We start from the raw sequence: 21,853 nt of genomic DNA, 5'->3' as shown, positions 1-21,853 counted from the left end.
TCAGTTTTTGTGCAGTGGGTTTATTTCAGTTTTGGTGGAAACACTTTTTCAGAGCATTTTTAGGCCTAAGGAAAGATAGAGGTTGATTATTTCATCAATTTTTTTTTAATTAAATGTAAGTAAATTGTAGCTTAAAGAGAAACCCTGGAGAGGCATAAAAACATACTGACCATTTCCCCATTATCAGTGTTCCTTATGAATATCCAGCACTATCCATCCCTGTGGTTTCTCTAAACTCTATCTTCTGATTTTTCGTACCTAGAAGACCATGTTTTCTATAGGAATTTCACCTGTCCCTCAACAATGACTGTGGGCTGCCGTTGGGCTAAAATCCAAGCAAGCAAACACATTAAAAATAGAAACAAAAGCATTTTCCCATGTGCCAGCCTCATTCTGTCCCTAACCTGCCTGCTTTTTTCACTCTCCTAAGCATCAAGCAATCATTTTAAAAATCTTGTTCTAAGTGTTAGCTATTATCTAAAGGAACATTATTCTGTTAAGAACATAGTCATGTAGGAAGGAAACTCCCATATAATGTCCCATTTCAATAGCTGTTCATTTTTTCTCTGAGCCCATTGCCAACACCAGCTGTCGGTCTGTCTCTCACCAACATTTTTTTTTTCTTTAATCAGCAGCCATATATGAGTGGTTTTCAACTGTACAGCTCTTCCTGTCTCAGTATGTGTAACTACAGAGCTCTTGTTGTCTTATGTGTGTCTCCTTGATATCCCATATGAGTGAGTGTAAACCAAGATCCAGGACTTCCCTGATGGTTTAGTGGTCAAGACTCTGCAATTCTACTGCAGGGGGACATGGATTCAATTCCTGGTCAGGGAACTAAGATCTCACATGCACAAAGCACTTCCAAAATATATTTTTTTAAAGAGCAAGTAAATCAGATTCACAGGATTAGCTGACCTTAGACACAAGTGAAGAGGACAACCTGTGTCATTATTAAGACACTCAGAGAAGCCTGAAATGGGAACACTCAGTCCCCAGGCTCTGTGCTGAGAATCATGGGAACTTCCCCACAAAGCCATCATCCCTGCTCCACTTCCAAGTATCCCTTCTTTGCTTCAGCAAGAAACAATGCTGAAGGAGCAGTGAGTTGAGATCTATAGTATTTTGATTGCTAAAGGCAACAGTTGCTTTCTCTCACTTTTTCTGCAGAAAAACTGGCCTTTATTCCGTCCTGATGGGGGGATGGTGGGATGTGTCTTGTGTCAGTTGGGTGTGGACATAAGAACTCCCAGCCTTGCAAAGAACATTGTGTTCCAGGGTCTGATGATATTGAAACATTAATTACCCAAAGAGCAGAGCTTTCTTCTACAATGTCTGAAGACGTGACCTACGCGACACTCACTTTTCAGGATTCTGTTGCAGCAGGAAATAATCAGGATAGAAATAACCTAAGAAAAAGAGGTAAGGGTTCAGAGATGGCAAGATGTGATCTTGGGGGATGGACAGATGTTAGATACCCTGAGGTGCTGGCTTTGACATTGATGCTGTTTGAGACGTCTGCTGTGGAATTTTCAAAATGGAGGCAAAGTTGGAGAAATTTTTGGTAGAGTGGTGTGCTCTACATTGAGGGGGAAATATGTGGTTTCCAGGACTTTTTAAAATTGGGAAATATTGCTGTGTGTCACCAAGCTCTGTGTTATAGTGAATTATTTCAGCTGAAGATGCCAGAGATTGAGTTTGGGGACTGAGATTTCTTTTTATAAATGTAGTCCTTGATATTTATACCTCGTGAGAGATGCCAAGGGGAATATCCTTTTAGAGTCCAGTTTGGAAACTTCTAAACTAGAGAAGTCAGAGGGATTTTTTTTTTTTTTTTTTTTTGGTAGAGTTATCTGAACTTTATCTGAAAAGATAAACTGGAGGATGGGTGAGGTAAAAATAGACAAGAGCTTGCTTCTGTCTTATAAGTACTTACGAATTTTCAAAGGGAAGTTGAAATTCCCAGTATGCTGAATCAATATTGATATGTGTATAGTATTTTATATACATGATATCATGCTTTCATCAAACTAAAATTATGAAAGAAATGGAACAATAGTAGTACTTTCTCTGAAGTATTAATGAGAAAACTGAGCTGAAAAATATTAAATAACTTAACTAAATTCATGCAATTGTTACCTGGTAGAGTTGAGACTCAATTCTTATCCTCTGCTCATTCTCTTGTACCAAATTGAAAGAAATAGCTGTTTCTGTGATCAGGAATCCAAATTAATGAATCAGACTACATCCTTTACCTTCAGGAATCTGCTGATAGTTTAGGCCAGTTTGTTGTCCTGAGTCATCTACAACATTCTCTTGCTTTTTAGATTTGTTTTTATTTTAAGCATGCATGTGTATATACGTGTATGTGTGGTTTTGGGGATGAGATACAAAAAGATGATAGGATAGACTTTGCATGTGTCTAATAAAGGTGGTTATGCATTTCTGTTTTGTTGTTAAAAAAAAATCTAATACTTGAGAAAAAGGGAGTGGTGAATATGGTGCATATGTCAGGGCACCTGGAGATTGCCTTAATCTATCTGAGACACTAAGCTAGATGCCCTTAGATCCAGAATTAAGGAATAGGAAGGTGAGGTAAGTATAAAAACTATATGTATATATATATATAATATATATACATACATATACATGTATGTATACATACATATATATAGGTAAGATATTACATTTTGAAGAGTTATCCTCTGGCTTTGTAGTCTGTTCTGCTGTTGGTAGGTTATCTTGTATATTCACTCATTCTCTCATTCAGTATCAATTCATTATCTTCTAGGTGAAAAATAGTACACATAGTAGATATAGGCAGAATTCACAAAACACCTGCCGTGTGGAGGTTTGCGGTTCTAAGGGTTTCTTCCATTGTCGAGATCATCCAGAGAATTTTCCACAATATCTCATTTATGAATTCAGTCATCTTGAAGAAGAAATATGTGTGGTGATGTAAAACAAAAGCCTGAAAATTAGGAGACTCTTAAAGCAACGGAGGATGGTGGAGAAAAAAACAAAAAAAAAACAACAAAAAAAACGGAGAACTGTGGCAGGGCCCTTGTTTTGTATCATTTTAGATATTTTGGAGATAGAGGATTTGAAGAAGCAAGAGAGAAATTTTAATATCTGGATGGTTGTTAAGTAGGAGAAGTAAACAACTCAATGTGTAACAACCACAAGGCAGTTCTGTTTGCTAATCTTTGTGTTGGCTTTTTTCAGGGTATCCAGCTCCATCCTCTATATGGCGTCAGGCTGCCCTGGGTCTGCTAACTCTTTGTCTGATGCTGCTGATTGGGCTGGTGACCTTGGGAATTATGTGTAAGTGTTCTTGCATCAAACTCAGGGCAGGGGGTTAGGAAATATAGCTGTAAACTATATAAATTTAGATTAGATTAGATTAATATGATGGGTGCTAGCATCATAAACCCTCTAATACTTTCTGCTACCTCAGCTATCTCTCATTCTCTATGTCTCCAAGATAAACCTGAAAATGATGTACTTCATTGTTATGAGGATTTTGCCCTGAATACATGGTTTTCTCTTGACAAACTAGACTATGAAGACAATTTTTATTTTTCTATTCTTTTTTCTAAGAGTTGAAATAAAAAGGCATCAGTTGTGTTTTTTCCATGATACGTGATTAGAGACTACCAATAAATATTAAACCTAAGCAATATTTCTGTGTTAAGAGAATTATCTACAGCTGTCATAAAGAATGGAAGGATATACATGAGTTTGTCTTCTGTCTTGGAGTTTTACAGATGTCCAGCGAAATTAACTCAGATTCAGACAAACTGACTCAACTCCAGAAAATCATCCACCAACAGCAGGACAACTTATCCCAGCAGCTGAGCGAGTACAGGAACTTTCCTGTGGAGGAGGAATTTCTCAAATCACAAATCTCCAGTCTATTGAAGAGGCAGGGACAAATGGCCATCAAACTCTGCCAAGAGCTAATCATTCACACTTCAGGTAATCAGGACTTGCTGACCAGTCAGATCAAATCTGTTGCTCTGGTTTAGATTGATGATGTGCAGCACATCAGAATACGAGAGGGTGTTACCAATGACTTCTTCTTCTTTTTTTTTTTTTTTACCAATGACTTCTAATGATGCTGCTATAAATTTACAGAAGACCAGGGAAGATACAAAGTTTTTCTTTTTTCTTTTTAAAACATGGAGGTGAATTTGGGAAACATCTTGGGATGATATTAATCTGGATATTTCAGCTCCTCATTTTATGAACTATTTTTAGGTGATCTTGTTGTTATAAGGAGTTAAAAAATATAGCTGGTATTTCTGGGGCCAGAAGACTGAGCCCTGAAAAGAATATTTCAGTCACCATTGTCCCAACACATAATCTTGGATGACTTTACTTCCAGGGGCTCCTAAAGCGGTTTGTTTTTAGGGTGCTGGTTTTGAAGCCCTATTGTCAATTTGAATGATTTTTTTTCCAGGTCCTGGTCTCTCCAGAGTTGTTGAGTTTGTGCTACTGGGTGTAATTTCTTTTTCAGACCACAAATGCAATCCTTGTCCTAAGACCTGGAAATGGTACCAAACCAGCTGCTATTATTTTGCAGTAAATGAGGAAAAAACCTGGCCTAACAGTAGAAAAAACTGCATGGACAAGAACTCCACGCTGGTGAAGATAGACAGCCTAGAAGAAAAGGTCAGGTTGAATCTCCTTCCCTGGTTAGAGAAATTATTCATGTATTTGAAAGTAAATAGAATTTCTGAATCACATGGTAGGAATTCAGTGCATTTTGAGTAAGAATTGGGCTTCCCTGGTAGCTCAGCTGGTAAGGAATATGCCTGCAATGCAGGAGACCACCAGTTGATTCCTGGGTTGGGAAGATTCCCTGGAGAATGGAATAGCAACCCACTCCATTATTCTGGCCTGGAGAATTCCAGGTCACAAAAGAGTCGGACACAACTGAGGGTCTCAAAGAGGGACATGACTGAGCAACTTTCACTTTCACTTTTCACATGAATTCGATGAATGGTCCCATCTCTCTTACTCCAGCAAACAGGAATGTGCCCCTCACAGAACTTTTTCCTGTTTTCTCTTTCAGAATTTTCTGAGGTCACAACCATTACCCAAGTTTCCTTTCTTCTGGTTGGGACTATCTTGGGACCCATCTGGCAGAAGTTGGCTTTGGGAGGATAGCTCTAGACCCTCTCCATCCTTGTAAGTCTCTAATTATTGGGGAAAGAAACAAGCAAAAGATATTAAAAATGGAATATAAAGAAAATAAATGTGAATCATAAGAATTATACATCTAGATACAAAAAAGGACAACCTCCAACAAAAAGAGAGCTTCATTAATAGAGATGGAAATGAGGAGGACTTCATTTCATGTGTGAGATAAATTCATGGCAGGACACTGAATTCCATCTATTAGTTTAAGCTTATTTCTCTATTTAACAAACACAAGTAATACTTATGATGTTCAAATTATTATTATCCCTATGATAAAAGCACTGTTATATTCCCATTTTATAGATTAAAAAATTATCATAGAGAGAGTAAACAAAAGTGTATACATTGCAAGTAAGATTTAGTGAGCTAAGCCTTGAAGCGAGAAAAGAATATTATAGTGTAGTACAGATCATTTGAATAAAAGCAGTCCGGGGCACATGGAAGATTTAGACATGATCATCATTTTCTGATGACATTACTTAAGAGTTATCATCAATTCTTTAGCAGAAGAATTAGGAACCAATATCAGAACTACATCTATGTTGTCATTCATTTCCTCTAACCTCTGTTTTATTCTCTTTTCACTCCCCACGTATGCATAAATATATAGAAAATGATATTTGTGCATAGTAAAATGTAACATATTTTTATACAGAATGTGATTGTATTTTTCTGTTTTTCTTCAGAAAGTTCCAGAGTAAAAGGAATTCTAGTTCTTTTAATATATAATCTGCATTGGGTAGTTTCTATCATGTTATGGAGAAAATAGAAATTCTCAACTCCTGATTTAAGCTTACTTCTTAAATAATTCTATCTGAGATCATGAGTAATTGGAAATTTTTAAAAACTCAAATATGCAGGCTTTAGGGATTTTTGTGGTTGCTGGCCACAGAAGTCTTTCAACATTCACATGCATGAGTTTCATTGTCAGGGAAGCTGACAACACTGAATTGTGGTTGTTTCAAATGTGATATTTGTAATTAATTTAAAATTGATTCTTTTTCAGATTTAGTGCTTATGAATATGCTCAGATCAATGAATCCAAGGGATGTGCCTATTTTCAAAATGGGAATATATATATATCCCGCTGCAGTGCTGAAATTTCTTGGATTTGCGAGAAGACAGCTGCATTAGTGAAGATTGAAGACTTGGATTAATATGCTTCCTCCAAGATGTAAGGGACTTATGATTAAGGTGATATGAGGAAGGAAAGAGCTTTACTATTAAAGGGAAAAAAAAACAGATTAAATAGTGACTGTCTGTATATTTAAACCATCAGGCAACAGGCAAATAAACTTGCTACACAGAACACATTCCACGTCATTGTCTGATGCCTTCTGATCTGATGTTCTTGTTATTTCATCTCAAGGTCACTGGAAACCTACAGGAACAGCTGTTCTATGACCATCTTCAATCTCAGACTCATTTCACTCAATTTCCTTTCTTTCAAATAACAGACTTTTCTTGCTTTGTTGTTAAATACGCCCAAGTGAACAGGGGCGATGTATAAATATTTAACAACCAGAACTGAGACAGGCCACAGCAGTGGAACAAGGTCCAGGAAACCCTGTTGTGACAGTTGCTGATTCATGTAGAAATCTGGGGGATCCTGGAGAAGGGGTATATGGGCTTCCTAGGTGGCTCAGTGGTAAAGAATCCAGCTGCCAATGCAGGAGACAGAGGTTCGATCCCTGTGTCAGAAAGATTCCCTGGAGAAGGAAATGGCAATTCACTCCAGTAGTCTTGCCTCACAGTTCAAGTAAACAGGTTCACTAATTCTCATATGAGACTGAAATGGAAGTCTCGTATACACAGATTTAAAAAGCAACTTTTTCATTTCTTTTTAAAAGTAGCCTACTGTCACTGTCATTCCCAGAAAGATAAAATTATTCATTGAAGGTCAAAAACTCTGCACGTGACCTCCATACACTGGGTTTTTCTTTATTCTCATGGGAAAGCTAGTTTCTTCTATTGTTCCTCTCCAGAGAAGTATCTGCTATTAATAATTTTGATATCTTTGTTGGCTAGTTTGTTTGCAAAAAGAGGTTACAGTTCTTTTCCTTGAAATCTTGTGTCTTTTACTTATTATTTCATGGACTCTCTTTCATATTCACTAAAAATGACTATTTTTGTTTCCGACCTTGGAGTGACTCTGAAATTTGATCAGATTCTATTGCTCATAGTCCTCTCCCTGCTGCCCTGCTATCATCATGTTATCCCTGGCAGCCTCTACAGTGTAGGAGTAAATCCAAAGGTCTTCTTGAGGATATATTAGCTTCTTGTGTCAGAAGAGTTTATCCCTCATTGCTTTTTATGATAGCTTGGCATATGAGACACAGTGTGTCTCAAGAATCTCAACCAGTCTCTCTCTCTCTGTCTACTATATCTTTTTCTCCTGCCCTGGTTAGAACTCCTGGGAGCTATTACACACACACACACACACACACACACACACACACACACTGCCTTGGGAGAGCCCAATTTTGTATTTATTTTGGATAACTCTTTCCTCATTGAATAATTACATGATTTCCAAACCTGTCTTCACACCAGATTTATGTGGAGAGTCCCCTTAAAACTTTACATTTATTGATTTATTTGTTTCTCACAATAACCCTAGGTCTTCCTGGGTGGCACTAGTGGTAAAGAACCTGTCTGCCAACACAGGAGATGCAGGTTTGATCCCTGGGTCTGGAAGATCCCCTGGAGATGGTAATGGTAATCCACTTCAGTATTTTTGCCTGGGAAAATCCATAGACAGAGGAGCCTGATGGGCTACAGTCCATGGGGGTGCAGAAGAGTCAGACACAACTGAGCGACTAAATAACAACAACTCAGTGAAGGAAGTATCCCATGCAGAAATTGTTTTTTGGAAAATGTTTGACATAACTTAGTCTATTCATTGGAGAAGGCAATGGCGCCCCACTCCAGTACTCTTGCCTGGAAAATCCCAAGGACGGAGGAGCCTGGTAGGCTGCAGTCCATGGGGTCGCTAAAAGTCAGACACGACTGAGTGACTTCACTTTCATGTGTTGGAGAAGGAAATGGCAACCCACTCCAGCGTTTGTTTTTTTTTTTTTTTTTTATGAAAAGGTACGTAGTTGCTTTATTCATAATCATCCAAAACAAGAAACAACCAGAATATCTTTCAACTGGGAATGGATAAGCAGGCTGTGGTACATTCACACAAAGGAATACTATTCAGCAATTTAAAAGGATCTGATATTGACACACGAAACAATCTGAATGTGTCTAAAATGCATTCTGCTAAGTGGCTACATATTGAGTAATTCCATTTACATGGGAAAAGGCAAAATTACAGAACAGAAAACAAATCTGTGGCTGCCTGGGCTGGGAGTGGGTGGAGGGCTTGACTTCTTTGGTTAAGGAACTGGTTGTAGTTACAAAAACAGACAGAATTTGTCAAAATTCACAGACTATAGACTAGAAAGGGCACAATTTACTATCTATAATTAAACCTTAAAAATGAGAGAAAAGTAAAAAAATCAGGGAGTGATAAAGAAAGGGCTTTGGGTGGAAATAAACTGAGAGTAGTTAAAAGAAGGACTGTCGAATGAGCAGGAGAAAGGAGATGGGAAGAGGACAGTAGAGGAGGAGGAAATGCTGCCTAGTGTGCATTTGAAAGGTGAACAGGACTCTTCCAGGTGGGCAAGGGTTGGGAGAGCATCACCGTCCCAGGTGATGTGACTCGCAAAGGCACAGATCTGTGAGTCTGCAGTGTGGGTACAGGGTTGCCACCAGCATAAACAGTTGAGCCTCAGGAAGAAGGTGAGAGGGGATAGATCATGGCAGGCCTTAGTGGTTGTGGCCAAGGGTTTGGATTTTTTTTTTATTTAATTTTATTTAACTTTACAATATTGTATTGGTTTTGCCATATATCAAAATGAATCTGCCACAGGTATACATGTGTTCCTCATCCTGAGCCCTCCTCCCTCCTCCCTCCCCATACCATCCCTCTGGGTCGTCCCAGTGTACCAGCCCCAAGCATCCAGTATCGTTCATCGAACCTGGACTGGCGACTCGTTTCATATATGATATTATACATATTTCAATGCCATTCTCCCAAATCATCCCACCCTCTCCCTCTCCCACAGAGTCCAAAAGACTGTTCTATACATCAGTGTCTCTTTTGCTGTCTCGTACACAGGCTTATTGATACCATCTTTCTAAATTCCATATATATGCATTAGTATACCGTATTGGTGTTTTTCTTTCTGACTTACTTCACTCTGTGTAATAGGCTCCAGTTTCATCCACCTCATTAGAACTGATTCAAATGTATTCTTTTCAATGGCTGAGTAATACTCCATTGTGTATATGTACCACCGCTTTCTTATCCATTCATCTGCTGACGGGCATCTAGGTTGCTTCCATGTCCTGGCTATTATAAACAGTGCTGCGATGAACATTGGGGTACACGTGTCTCTTTCCCTTCTGGTTTCCTCAGCGTGTATGCCCAGCAGTGGGATTGCTGGATCATAAGGCAGTTCAATTTCCAGTTTTTTAAGGACTCTCCACACTGTTCTCCGTAGTGGCTGTACTAGTTTGCATTCCCACCAACAGTGTAAGAGGGTTCCCTTTTCTCCACACCCTCTCCAGCATTTACTGCTTGTAGAGTTTTGGATCGCAGCCATTCTGACTGGTGTGAAATGGTACCTCATAGTGGTTTTGATTTGCATTTCTCTGATAATGAGTGATGTTGAGCATCTTTTCATGTGTTTGTTAGCCATCTGTATGTCTTCTTTGGAGAAATGTCTGTTTAATTCTTTGGCCCATTTTTTGATTGGGTGGTTTATTTTTCTGGAATTCAGCTGTAGGAGTTGCTTGTAAATTTTTGAGATTAATTCTTTGTCAGCTGCTTCGCTTGCTATTATTTTCTCCCATTCTGAAAGCTGTCTTTTCACCTTGCTAATAGTTTCCTTTGTTGTGCAGAAGCTTTTAATTTTAATTAGGCCCCATTTGTTTATTTTTGCTTTTATTTCCAATATTCTGGGAGGTGGGTCATAGAGGATCCTGCTGTGATGTATGTCAGAGAGTGTTTTGCCTATGTTCTCCTCTAAGAGTTTTATAGTCTCTGGTCTTACGTTGAGATCTTTAATCCATTTTGAGTTTATTTTTGTGTATGGTGTTAGAAAGTGTTCTAGTTTCATTCTTGTAAAAAAAAAAACCACTTGTAAAAAGTGGTTGATCAGTTTTCCCAGCACCACTTGTTAAAGAGATTGTCTTTAATCCATTGTATATTCTTGCCTCCTTTGTCAAAGATAAGGTGTCCATATGTGCGTGGATTTATCTCTGGGCGTTCTATTTTGTTCCATTGATCTATATTTCTGTCTCTGTGCCAGTACCATACTGTCTTGATGACTGTGGCTTTGTAGTAGAGCCTGAAGTCAGGCAGGTTGATTCCTCCAGTTCCATTCTTCTTTCTCAAGATCGCTTTGGCTATTCGAGGTTTTTTGTATTTCCATACAAATTGTGAAATTATTTGTTCTAGCTCTGTGAAGAATACCGTTGGTAGCTTGATAGGGATTGCATTGAATCTATAGATTGCTTTGGGTAGTATAATCATTTTCACTATATTGATTCTTCCAATCCATGAACATGGTATACTTCTCCATCTATTAGTGTCCTCTTTGATTTCTTTCACCACTGTTTTATAGTTTTCTATATATAGGTCTTTAGTTTCTTTAGGTAGGTATATTCCTAAGTATTTTATTCTTTTCGTTGCAATGGTGAATGGAATTGTTTCTTTAATTTCTCTTTCTATTTTCTCATTATTAGTGTATAGGAATGCAAGGGATTTCTGGGTGTTGATTTTATATCCTGCAACTTTACTATAGTCATTGATTAGTTCTAGTAATTTTCTGGTGGAGTCTTTAGGGTTTTCTATGTAGAGGATCATGTCATCTGCAAACAGTGAGAGTTTTACTTCTTCTTTTCCAATTTGGATTTCCTTTTATTTCTTTTTCTGCTCTGATTGCTGTGGCCAAAACTTCCAAAACTATGTTGAATAGTAATGGTGAAAGTGGGCACCCTTGTCTTGTTCCTGACTTTAGAGGAAATGCTTTCAATTTTTCACCATTGAGTATCCTCAATGTGGATATGTTTGCTGTGGGTTTGTCATATGTAGCTTTTATTATGTTGAGGTACGTTCCTTCTATTCCTGCTTTCTGGAGAGTTTTTATCATAGATGGGTGTTGAATTTTGTCAAAGGCTTTCTCTGCATCTATTGAGATAATCATATGGTTTTTATTTTTCAATTTGTTAATGTGGTGTATTACATTGATTGATTTGCGGATATTGAAGAATCCTTGCATCCCTGGGATAAAGCCCACTTGGTCCTGGTGTATGATCTTTTTAATGTGTTAATGGATTCTGATTGCTAGAATTTTGTTAAGGATTTTTGCATCTATGTTCATCAGTGATATTGGCCTGTAGTTTTCTTTTTTTGTGGCATCTTTGTCAGGTTTTGGTATTAGGGTTGTGGTGGCCTCATAGAATGGGTTTGGAAGTTTACCTTCCTCTGCAATTTTCTGGAAGAGTTTGAGTAAGATAGGTGTTAGCTCTTCTCTAAATTTTTGGTAGAATTCATCTGTGAAGTCCTCTGGACCTGGGCTTTTGTTTGCTGGAAGATTTCTGATTAAAGTTTCAATTTCCATGCTTGTGATGGGTTGTTAAGATTTTCTATTTCTTCCTGGTCCAGTTTGGAAAGTTCTACTTTTCTTAGAATTTGTCCATTTCTTCCACATTGTCTTTTTACTGCCATATAATTGCTGATAGTAGTCTCTTATGATCCTTTGTATTTCTGTGTTGTCTGTTGTGATCTCTCCATTTTCATTTTTAATTTTATTGATTTGATTTTTCTCCCTTTGTTTCTTGATGAGTCTGGCTAATGTTTTGTCAATTTTATTTATCCTTTCAAAGAACCAGCTTTTGGCTTTGTTGATTTTTGCTATGGTCTCTTTTGTTTCTTTTGCATTTATTTCTGCTCTAATTTTTAAGATTTCTTTCCTTCTACTAACCCTGGGGTTCTTCATTTCTTCCTTTTCTAGTTGCTTTAGGTGTAGAGTTAGGTTATTTATTTGACTTTTTTCTTGTTTCTTGAGGTGTGCCTGTATTGCTATGAACTTTCCCCTTAGCACTGCTTTTACTGTGTCCCACAGGTTTTGGGTTGTTGTGTTTTCATTTTCATTCATTTCTATGCAAATTTTGATTTCATTTTTGATTTCTTCTGTGATTTGTTGGTTATTCAGCAGTGTGTTGTTCAGGGTCCATATGTTGGAATTTTTAATAGTTTTTCTCCTATAATTGAGATCTAATCTTACTGCATTGTGGTCAGAAAAGATGCTTGGAATGATTTCAATTTTTCTGAATTTACCAAGGCTAGATTTATGGCCCAGCATGTGATCTGTCCTGGAGAAGGTTCTGTGTGTGCTTGAGAAAAAGGTGAAATTCATTGTTTGGGGATGAAATGTCCTATAGATATCAATTAGGTCTAACTGGTCTATTGTATTGTTTAAAATTTGTGTTTCCTTGTTAATTTTCTGTTTAGTTGATCTATCCATAGGTGTGAATGGGGTATTAAAGTCTCCCACTATTATTGTGTTATTGTTAATTTCTCCTTTCATACTTGTTAGTATTTGTCTTACATACTGCGGTGCTCCCGTGTTGGGTGCATATATATTTATAATTGTTATCTCTTCTTCTTGGATTGATCCTTTGATCATTATGTAGTGACCTTCTTTGTCTCTTTTCACAGCCTTTGTTTTAAAGTCTATTTTATCTGATATGAGTATTGCTACTCCTGCTTTCTTTTGGTCCCTATTTGCATGGAAAATCTTTTTCCAGCCCTTCACTTTCAGTCTGTATGTGTCCCCTGTTTTGAGGTGGGTCTCTTGTAGACAACATATGTAGGGGTCTTGTTTTTGTATCCATTCAGCCAGTCTTTGTCTTTTGGTTGGGGCATTCAACCCATTTACATTTAAGGTAATTATTGATAAGTATGATCCCGTTGCCATTTACTTTATTGTTTGGGGTTTGAATTTATACACTGTTTTTGTGTTTCCTGTCTAGAGAATATCCTTTAGTATTTGTTGTAGAGCTGGTTTGATGGTGCAGAATTCTCTCAGCTTTTGCTTGTCTGTAAAGCTTTTGATTTCTCCTTCATATTTGAATGAGATCCTTCTGGGTACAATAATCTGGGCTGTAGGTTATTTTCTTTCATCATTTTAAGTATGTCTTGCCATTCCCTCCTGGCTTGAAGAGTTTCTATTGAAAGATCAGCTGTTATCCTTATGGGTATTCCCTTGTGTGTTATTTGTTGTTTTTCCCTTGCTGCTTTTAATATTCATTCTTTGTGTTTGATCTTTGTTAATTTGATTAATATGTGTCTTGGGGTGTTTTGCCTTAGGTTTATCCTATTTGGAACTCTCTGGGTTTCTTGGACTTGAGTGATTATTTCCTTCCCTATTTTTGCCTGGAGGATCCCAGGGACGGGGGAGCCTGGTGAAATGCCGTCTATGGGGTCGCACAGAGTCGGACACGACTGAAGTGACTTAGCGGCAGCAGTAGCAGCAGTCTATTCATTGATCTTGTTTGGATGAGCTGTCATTATCTTTGCAGAACTTTTCTTTAACATTTTTTCCCATAATTTTGTCAATTACAGTTTAGGTTTTCCTGCTCTGGTAGCAACTCTTATGTAGTTTTCTACTCCTGGGCCTCTGCTCCAGGAAGCTTTGATTCTACTTATCCATCTCTTCAATTTTATGGTGTGGTGATTTGCCCTGTGACCTCAGTTCTCTGATGGATATAAGAAGTGTTGCTTACTTTTAGTTTTTTTTTCTTAAGCTTGTTGTGTGAATGGGCATGATCATGTCTAGACTCCTTACATGTCAGACTAAAAACCACAAATATGTAATTTATTGTGTAATCTTGAAAGATAAAGGCAAAAGGAGAAGTGGACAGCAGAGGATAAGATGGTTAGACAGCATCACTGACTCAGTGAACATCAATTTGTGCAAACTCTGGGAAACAGTGAAGGACAGAGGAGCCTGGTATGCTACAGTCCATGGGGTTGCAAAGAGTTGGACATGACTGAGTGACTGAACAACAACAACTACCGTTTCTGTGATTAGAGCATGCTCATTGATTGACTGGCTGGATAATGAATAAGTGAGTGAAGACAGTAAGAGTTAAGTAAAAAAGAAGCATCTAGAGTCATATATGACAACATGTTTTTATTCCCTTAAAAAAATAAAATAATCACTTTAGCTTTTTTTTTTTTAATATGTAGGATTCCTTAGCAAATAAGACTCTAAAATTCTGAGATTTCTATGTAGAAAATTTAATGCTATATGTTCTTGAGAATAAGAGCTTAGAGGGTAAGACAAGCAGCACTGGATAAAGGTAAAAGTTCATCCATACAACACAGTTGAGGATTAGGCCTCAGCTGATGAAAGTGAAAGTGGAGACTGAAATAGTTGGCTTAAAGCTCAACATTCAGAAAATGAAGATCATGGCATCTGGTCCCATCACTTCATGGCAAATAGATGGGGAAACAGTGGAAACAGTTTCAGACTTTATTTTGGGGGGCTCCAAAAATCACTGCAGATGGTGACTGCAGCCATGAGATTAAAAGACATTTACTCCTTGGAAGGAGGAAAGTTATGACCAACCTGGATTGCATATTCAAAAGCAGAGACTTTACTTTGCCAACAAAGGTCCATCTAGTCAAGGCTATGGTTTTTCCTGTGGGCATGTATGGATGTGAGAGTTGGACTGTGAAGAAGGCTGAGCGCCGAAGAATTGATGCTTTTGAACTGTGGTGCTGGAGAAGACTCTTGAGAGTCCCCTGGACTCAAGGAGGTCCAGCCAGTCCATTCTGAAGGAGATCAGTCCTGGGATTTCTTTGGAAGGAATGATGCTAAAGCTGAAACTCCAGTACTTTGGCCACCTCATGCGAAGAGTTGACTCATTGGAAAAGACTCTGATGCTGGGAGGGATTGGGGGTAAGAGGAGAAGGAGACGACAGAGAATGAGATAGCTGGATGGCATCACTGACTCAATGGACGTGAGTCTGAGCGAACTCTGGGAGTTGGTGATGGACCGGGAGGCCTGGCATGCTGTGATTCATGGGGTCGCAAAGAGTTGGACATGACTGAGTGACTGAACTGAACTGAACTGAATCCTATATGGAGGAGAAGGCAATGGCACCCCACTCCAGTACTCTTGCCTGGAAAATCCCATGGACGGAGGAGCCTGGTAGGCTGCAGTCCATGGGGTCGAGAAGAGTTGGACATGAATGAGCGACTTCACTTTCACTTTTCACTTTCATGCATTGGAGGAGGAAATAGCAACTGACTCCAGTGTTCTTGCCTGAAGAATCCCAGGGATGGGGGAGCCCAGTGGGCTTCCATCTATGGGGTTGCACAAAGTTGGACAACGACTGAAGCGACTTAGCAGCAGCAGAAATCCTATAAGGAACTCTGGAGCTAAGCTGGTCCTTCAAATTTGCATCTCTGGAGGCCAGAAGGCTGAACCTTTATACCCCCCACCTGTTACCTTGTCCACTCATTTGATGTTGGCTGTCCCTGAGAAGGGGGACTCACTTTGGCAGACAGCAATTCCCAGAAAAAGACTCAGCATAGAATTCAGTTGCTAACATTCTCAGTAGCTTGGGAAGTACATCAGTCCTGATGGGAGAATCTTGGTAGCAAACCAGAGTATTTGCTGTACTCACTGTTTGATTTGCTTGATTAGTATGTGACTTTCCTTTACCAGCCCCTCCAGTGTTCTATCCAGTCTCTTTTCTTGATGAAACTCACAAAAATTTAGTGGGACAAACTACACTCCCAATCATTGAAACCTGTCCTGAAACTGCAACTAATATTCATCACCTTCCTATCCCACTACAATTCTAGTTCCATGACCCTTGACAACACCTTGAACTAGACTAGACGTTTCACCTGGTAGGGTGACCAAGGTACTCATCACTAAGGGGTCTAAGCCCCTGGATATAATACCCCATTTCTACTGATTTTACCTATTTTCTGTCAAAACTTAACAGGGGACTATCAAGAGATATCTAGTGGATCAGCTTGGAGTCAAATACATACTTCACTTCCAGCCTTAGGCAACAGCCCTACATTCTCCTGATAACCAGGATTAATGAGCCCTGTTAGCTGGGCTCCTGGCATAAGAAATCTAGAGAAGACATGGCTTAAAATTTAATGAGATTCTCACCATGTTGCCTGAGTTTGCACTCAGGAAACCAGAGCTTCTGACAGATCCTAAAATGGTGAGGACATAAACACAAATTCCCCTTTTACTAGCATAATCATGCATTTCCGAAAAGGAAATAATCAGACCTTTCAGAAAATACTAGTCTCTGGCTCTGAGCCTATACTAATTCCAGGAGACGCATAACATCATTGTGACCCACCAGACAGAGTAGGAGCTTAGGGAGGTTAGGTGATCAGTGGAGTTTTAGTTTAGGTCCATCTCACTGTGGGCCCAGTGTTTCCCCAAACCCATTCTGTGGTTATTTTCCATTTCCAGAATGTACAACTGGAATAGATCAGCTGGCAGAATTCCCCCTTACCAGGCATTTGGTCCTGTCCAAAACATCCATAAGACCCATACTGAAAGGTCTTTGATACTTGGTCATACTGAAAGGTCTTTGATACCTGGTCATATTTGGTTTTGTCTAAAACCATTTCTTCCAGTCCAGTGTTTCTCATGATGTACTCTGACTATAAGTTAAATAAACAGGGTGACAATATACAGCCTTGACGTACTCCTTTCCTATTTGGAACCAGTCTGTTGTTCCGTGTCCAGTTCTAACTGTTGCTTCCTGACCTGCATATAGGTTTCTCAAGAGGCAGGTCAGGTGGTCTGGTATTCCCATCTCTTTCAGAATTTTCCACAGTTTATTGTGATCCACACAGTCAAAGGCTTTGGCATAGTCAATAAAGCAGAAATTGATGTTTTTCTGGATCTCTCTCGCTTTTTTGATGATCCAGAGAATGTTGGCAATTTGATCTCTGGTTCCTCTGCCTTTTCTAAAACAAGCTTGAACATCAAGAAGTTCACGGTTCACATATTGCTGAAGCCTGGCTTGGAGAATTTTGAGCATTACTTTACTAGCATGTGAGAAGAGTGCAATTGTGCAGTAGTTTGAACATTCTTTGGCATTGCCTTTCTTTGGGATTATAATGAAAACTGACCTTTTCCAGTCCTGTGGCCACTGCTGAGTTTTCCAAATTTGCTGGCATATTGAGTGCAGCACTTTCACAGCATCATCTTTCAGGATTTGGAATAGCTCAACTGGAATTCTATCACCTCCACTAGCTTTGTTCGTAGTGATGCTTTCTAAGGCCCATTTGACTTCACATTCCAGGATGTCTGGCTCTAGGTCAGTGATCACACCATCGTGATTATCTGGGTCGTGAAGATCTTTTTTGTACAGTTCTTGTCTGTATTCTTGCCATCTCTTCTTAATATCTTCTGCTTCTGTTAGGTCCATATCATTTCTGTCCTTTATCAAGCCCATCTTTGCATGAAATATTCCTTTGGTATCTCTGATTTTCTTGAAGAGGTCTCTAGTCTTTCCCATTCTGTTGTTTTCCTCTATTTCTTTGCATTGATCACTGAAGAAGGCTTTCTTATCTCTTCTTGCTATTCTTTGGAACTCTGCATTCAGATGTTTATATCTTTCCTTTTCTCCTTTGCTTTTTGCTTCTCTTCTTTTCACAGCTATTTGTAAGGCCTCCCCAGACAGCCATTTTGCTTTTTTGGATTTCTTTTCTATGGGGATGGTCTTGATCCCTGTCTCCTATACAATGTCACGAACCTCATTCCATAGCTCATCAGGCACTCTATCTATCAGATCTAGGCCCTTAAATCTATTTCTCACTTCTACTGTATAATCATAAGGGATTTGATTTAGGTCATACCTGAATGGTCTAGTGGTTTTCCCTACTTTCTTCAATTTCAGAAATATCAACAACCTCAGATATGCAGATGACACCACCCTTATGGCAGAAAGTGAAGAGGAACTAAAAAGCCTCTTGATGAAAGTGAAAGTGGAGAGTGAAAAAGTTGGCTTCAAGCTCAATATTCAGAAAACGAAGATCATGGCATCTGGTCCCATCACTTCATAGGAAATAGATGGGGAAACAGTGGATACAGTGTCAGACTTTATTTTTCTGGGCTCCAAAATCACTGCAGATGGTGACTGCAGCCATGAAATTAAAAGACGCTTACTCCTTGGAAGGAAAGTTATGACCAACCTAGATAGCATATTCAAAAGCAGAGACATTACTTTGCCAACAAAGGTCCGTCTAGTCAAGGCTATGGTTTTTCCTGTGGTCATGTATGGATGTGAGAGTTGGACTGTGAAGAAGGCTGAGCACCGAAGAATTGATGCTTTTGAACTGTGGTGTTGGAGAAGACCCTTGAGAGTCCCTTGGACTCAAGGAGGTCCAGCCAGTCCATTCTGAAGGAGATAAGCCCTGGGATTTCTTTGGAAGGAATGATGGTAAAGCTGAAACTTCAGTACTTTGGCCACCTCATGTGAAGAGTTGACTCAAGGGAAAAGACTCTGATGCTGGGAGGGATTGGGGGCAGGAGGAGAAGGGGACGACAGAGGATGAGATGGCTGGATGGCATCACTGACTCAATGGACATGAGTCTCAGTGAACTCCGGGAGTTGGTGATGGACAGGGAGGCCTGGCGTGCTGCGATTCATGGGGTCGCAAAGAGTCGGACACGACTGAGCGACTGATCTGATCTGAAAACCATTTGGCATGAACAAAATATGTTCATGGGCTTTTTGAGTAGCTTAGCTGGTAAAGAATCCATTTGCAATGCAAGAGACCTCAGTTCCATTCCTGGGTCCAGAAGTTCCTCTGGAGAAGAGATAGTCTACCCACTCCAGTATTCATGGGCTGTCCTGGTAAAGGATCCACCCACAATATGGGAGACCTGGATTTGATCCCTGGGTTAGGGAGATCCCCTGGAGAAGGGCGTGGAAACCCACTCCAGAGTTCTTGTCTGGAGACTCCCCAAGGACAAAGGAGCCTGGTGCACTACACATGGGGTCACAAAGAGTTGGACATGACTAAGCACAGCACAGCACAAATATGGTCATGGATATTTCGGATAGGAGGAAAATGTCAAGAAACTTTTGGCATGGACCAAATGTCTCATGGACCTTTTGGCAAGGATCCAATGTGTGCTAATCTCCTGACCTGCAAAGCTATTTCTGGGACTTTCAGTATACTGACCATAGCCATCAATATGCATACTCCCTGGTATGGTTTTATTCTAGATCCCTTAGTATATTTTTTGTTTTTAGAGAAACTAGATGTTCTTTGGCCCTTTTAGGCTCTCCTGTACCTGTGTATCAGGGTGTAGAGGTGAGGCTTTCCTTTTTAAAAAATTTATTTATCTATTTGTATGGGCTCTCAGTCACCTGACATGGGATCTTCATTATATCATGCAGGATCTTTCCTGGCAGTGCATGGACTATCTAGTTATGGCATGTGGGCTTCTCTCTAATTGTGGTGCATGGCTCCAGAGCATGCAGGTTCAGTAGTTGTGGTACATGGGCTTAACTGTTCTGCAGCATGTGGAATGGGTGGCTCAATGGTAAAGAATCCACCTGCAATACAGGAGACGCAGGTTAGAGCCCCTGGAGGAGGAAATGGCAATCCACTTCAATATTCCTGCCTGGGAAATTCCCATGGACAGAGGAGCTTGGCAGGCTACAGTTCGTGGGGTTGCAAAAGAGTCAGACATGACTTTGGCAACCAAACGGATGTGGGATTTTAGTTCTCCGACCAGGTATTGAACCCATGTCCCCTGTGTTGGAAGGTGGATTCTTAACCACTGGACTACCAGGGAAGTCCTGGGGTGGGGCTTTTGCTCTTCCTCTCTCTGTGCTTGTGTGATCTCCCAGCTAAGCAAATGTCTCTATCAAGACCTCTGACAACAGAATACCTATGCCAAGTCGCTGCTGTACACGAGTGAGAGTTTGAGGGCTGTGTCCTGTTATTTTTTTTCCTTGAGAGTTTTTCTCCAAGAAACTCCATGTTATATTTGCACCATGTTGATTTGTGCCCCTTTGCACAATGCTAATAATACCCAAACACAACTTTAAAAAACACTTTCTGTGGTCCGTAGATTCAGAGAAATGAGAAAGGGAAGAGATAAGAGGAAGAAAGATGCTCTCTGTTCTTCTCTGAGGTCATGTATTGCAGCTTATTTCCGGAGCTGTGAGTGACTGGTACTGTGGATATAAAAAACAGAAGTTTAAAGATATGTTTAAACTTTGGCTTATGAACAGACATTGAAATTACAGCTGTTTATCATCCAACTCTATTACTTTGTCCTCTCCTTTTTTCCAGTTTGTTAGGCTTGCTTTGCATAACATCAATGTCTGAAGAAGTTACTTATGCAGATCTAAAATTCCAGGACTCCAGTCAGACAGAAAATATCCAGAAGTTTGTCAAATTTGAGAAAGAAGGTAAGATTTTGAGCTATAGATGTGTTGTAAGGTGGTCAGGGTGTACAAAGTGGCAGAAGCGTTAAGAGTAGGTTCCCCTTGGATGTTAGTGAATTGGCAATGATCTCTCTATTTGAATTTTTAATTAAGCATCTTAATTTTACCCAAACTACCAAAAATGTCCATACAAAATGACTGTAAAGTTTTTTTAAGGCAATGATCAATGTACTGGACACTTAATCTTTTACAAATTTTCTGTGTTTTTTTTTATATCACAATCAAGATAATTATGATAGGATAATATTTTCATATGACTGGATTGTGAAACATTTTTCCCTCATGAAAGGAAACCATGGAACAATGAACATGTGCTGTCCAAGAAAGTCAAGGCGTTGTACCTTCTTTTTCTAAATAAATGCTACTGTGTATGTGTGTGTGTCTGGTGCACAAGATACCAGAGAGACAGAGAGGAACTTTAGAGGATTTAATTTGATTTTTTTTTTTTTTTTTTTTTTACCAAACTGAGCCTATATTAAACTCTAAAATTTTTTCTACCTTTTTTGGAGACCTTTTCCCAATTTACTAAAATAATAGAAGGGGTTAAATTAAATGAAAGGATACATCAAGTATTAAAGGAAGAAAAGAGATAAAGAAATATCAGAAGAGACACATTCAAATCCATCCTGTGCCAGGAAGTTTGATATTTTTTAATCCTAATTTATTTATGAGATAAATGGACTACTTGTGTTTACTTTCTATACTGTAATTTCCATCCTATTCACAATTATGTATTTCTCCAATTGTATGTAGCTTCTACCTCCTGGCTTTTTGTCTTTTGGATGAAATCTGTCCCAGAATATGCAAACTTAAAATCAGTGTGCATAAATTAAACAGTAGATATGGATAACACGAAAAGTTGGTAGAAGCAGTGAAATTAGGAGAGGGAACTAATAGAAAAATTCTCATATAGTCGTTAAGTGTTTTCCCTCTCCCCAAAATGTAGCATTCTTTGAAGTTCTAACTTTATTGTGAACAGCATTTTCATTGTTGAATCTTGGGTCCATTTATCATTAGCATTGTAAATCCTGAGAAGGGATAACAGCTTAATTCTGTGGCCTTTTCCTC

General features: G+C 39.1%; 2 protein-coding genes across 11 annotated transcripts in view; both read left to right on the top strand.

Moving 5' to 3' along the window:
* Positions 1-1,068: 1,068 nt before the first annotated feature.
* On the top strand, positions 1,069-7,885 carry CLEC12B (C-type lectin domain family 12 member B). Of its 4 annotated transcripts, XM_044941087.2 has the most exons (7): positions 1,071-1,422; positions 3,226-3,324; positions 3,760-3,978; positions 4,520-4,674; positions 5,078-5,193; positions 6,212-6,379; positions 7,826-7,885. In XM_044941087.2, the coding sequence occupies exons 1-6, from the start codon at positions 1,212-1,214 to the stop codon at positions 6,360-6,362; spliced, it is 951 nt and encodes a 316-aa protein (XP_044797022.1). In that variant the 5' UTR covers positions 1,071-1,211; the 3' UTR covers positions 6,363-6,379; positions 7,826-7,885. The 4 variants fall into 4 exon arrangements, with proteins under 4 accessions (XP_044797023.1, XP_006059842.2, XP_044797022.1 ...); XM_044941088.2 differs by lacking the exon at positions 7,826-7,885 and having other exon boundaries at positions 1,069-1,422; positions 3,768-3,978; positions 6,212-6,518; XM_006059780.4 differs by lacking the exon at positions 7,826-7,885 and having other exon boundaries at positions 1,070-1,422; positions 4,586-4,674; positions 6,212-6,518.
* CLEC12A (C-type lectin domain family 12 member A) overlaps positions 7,880-21,853 on the top strand; it is a 35,433-nt gene continuing 21,459 nt past the window's right edge. Inside the window, exons 1-2 of one of the 7 annotated variants that reach the window (XM_044941086.2) lie at positions 7,880-7,923; positions 20,631-20,749. In XM_044941086.2, coding sequence (XP_044797021.2) covers positions 20,659-20,749 — 91 coding nt within the window. In that variant the 5' untranslated portion in view covers positions 7,880-7,923; positions 20,631-20,658. Of the gene's footprint in view, positions 7,924-19,346; positions 19,536-20,479; positions 20,510-20,630; positions 20,750-21,853 lie in introns of those variants that run through there. The other 6 variants (XM_045165296.1, XR_006550383.2, XM_044941082.2 and 3 more) reach the window with 6 other exon arrangements.

Source organism: Bubalus bubalis, chromosome 4 (assembly GCF_019923935.1).
Source record: "Bubalus bubalis isolate 160015118507 breed Murrah chromosome 4, NDDB_SH_1, whole genome shotgun sequence".
Classification (NCBI taxonomy): Eukaryota; Metazoa; Chordata; class Mammalia; order Artiodactyla; family Bovidae; genus Bubalus; species Bubalus bubalis.
This window is presented reverse-complemented; position numbering and strand designations above follow the sequence as displayed.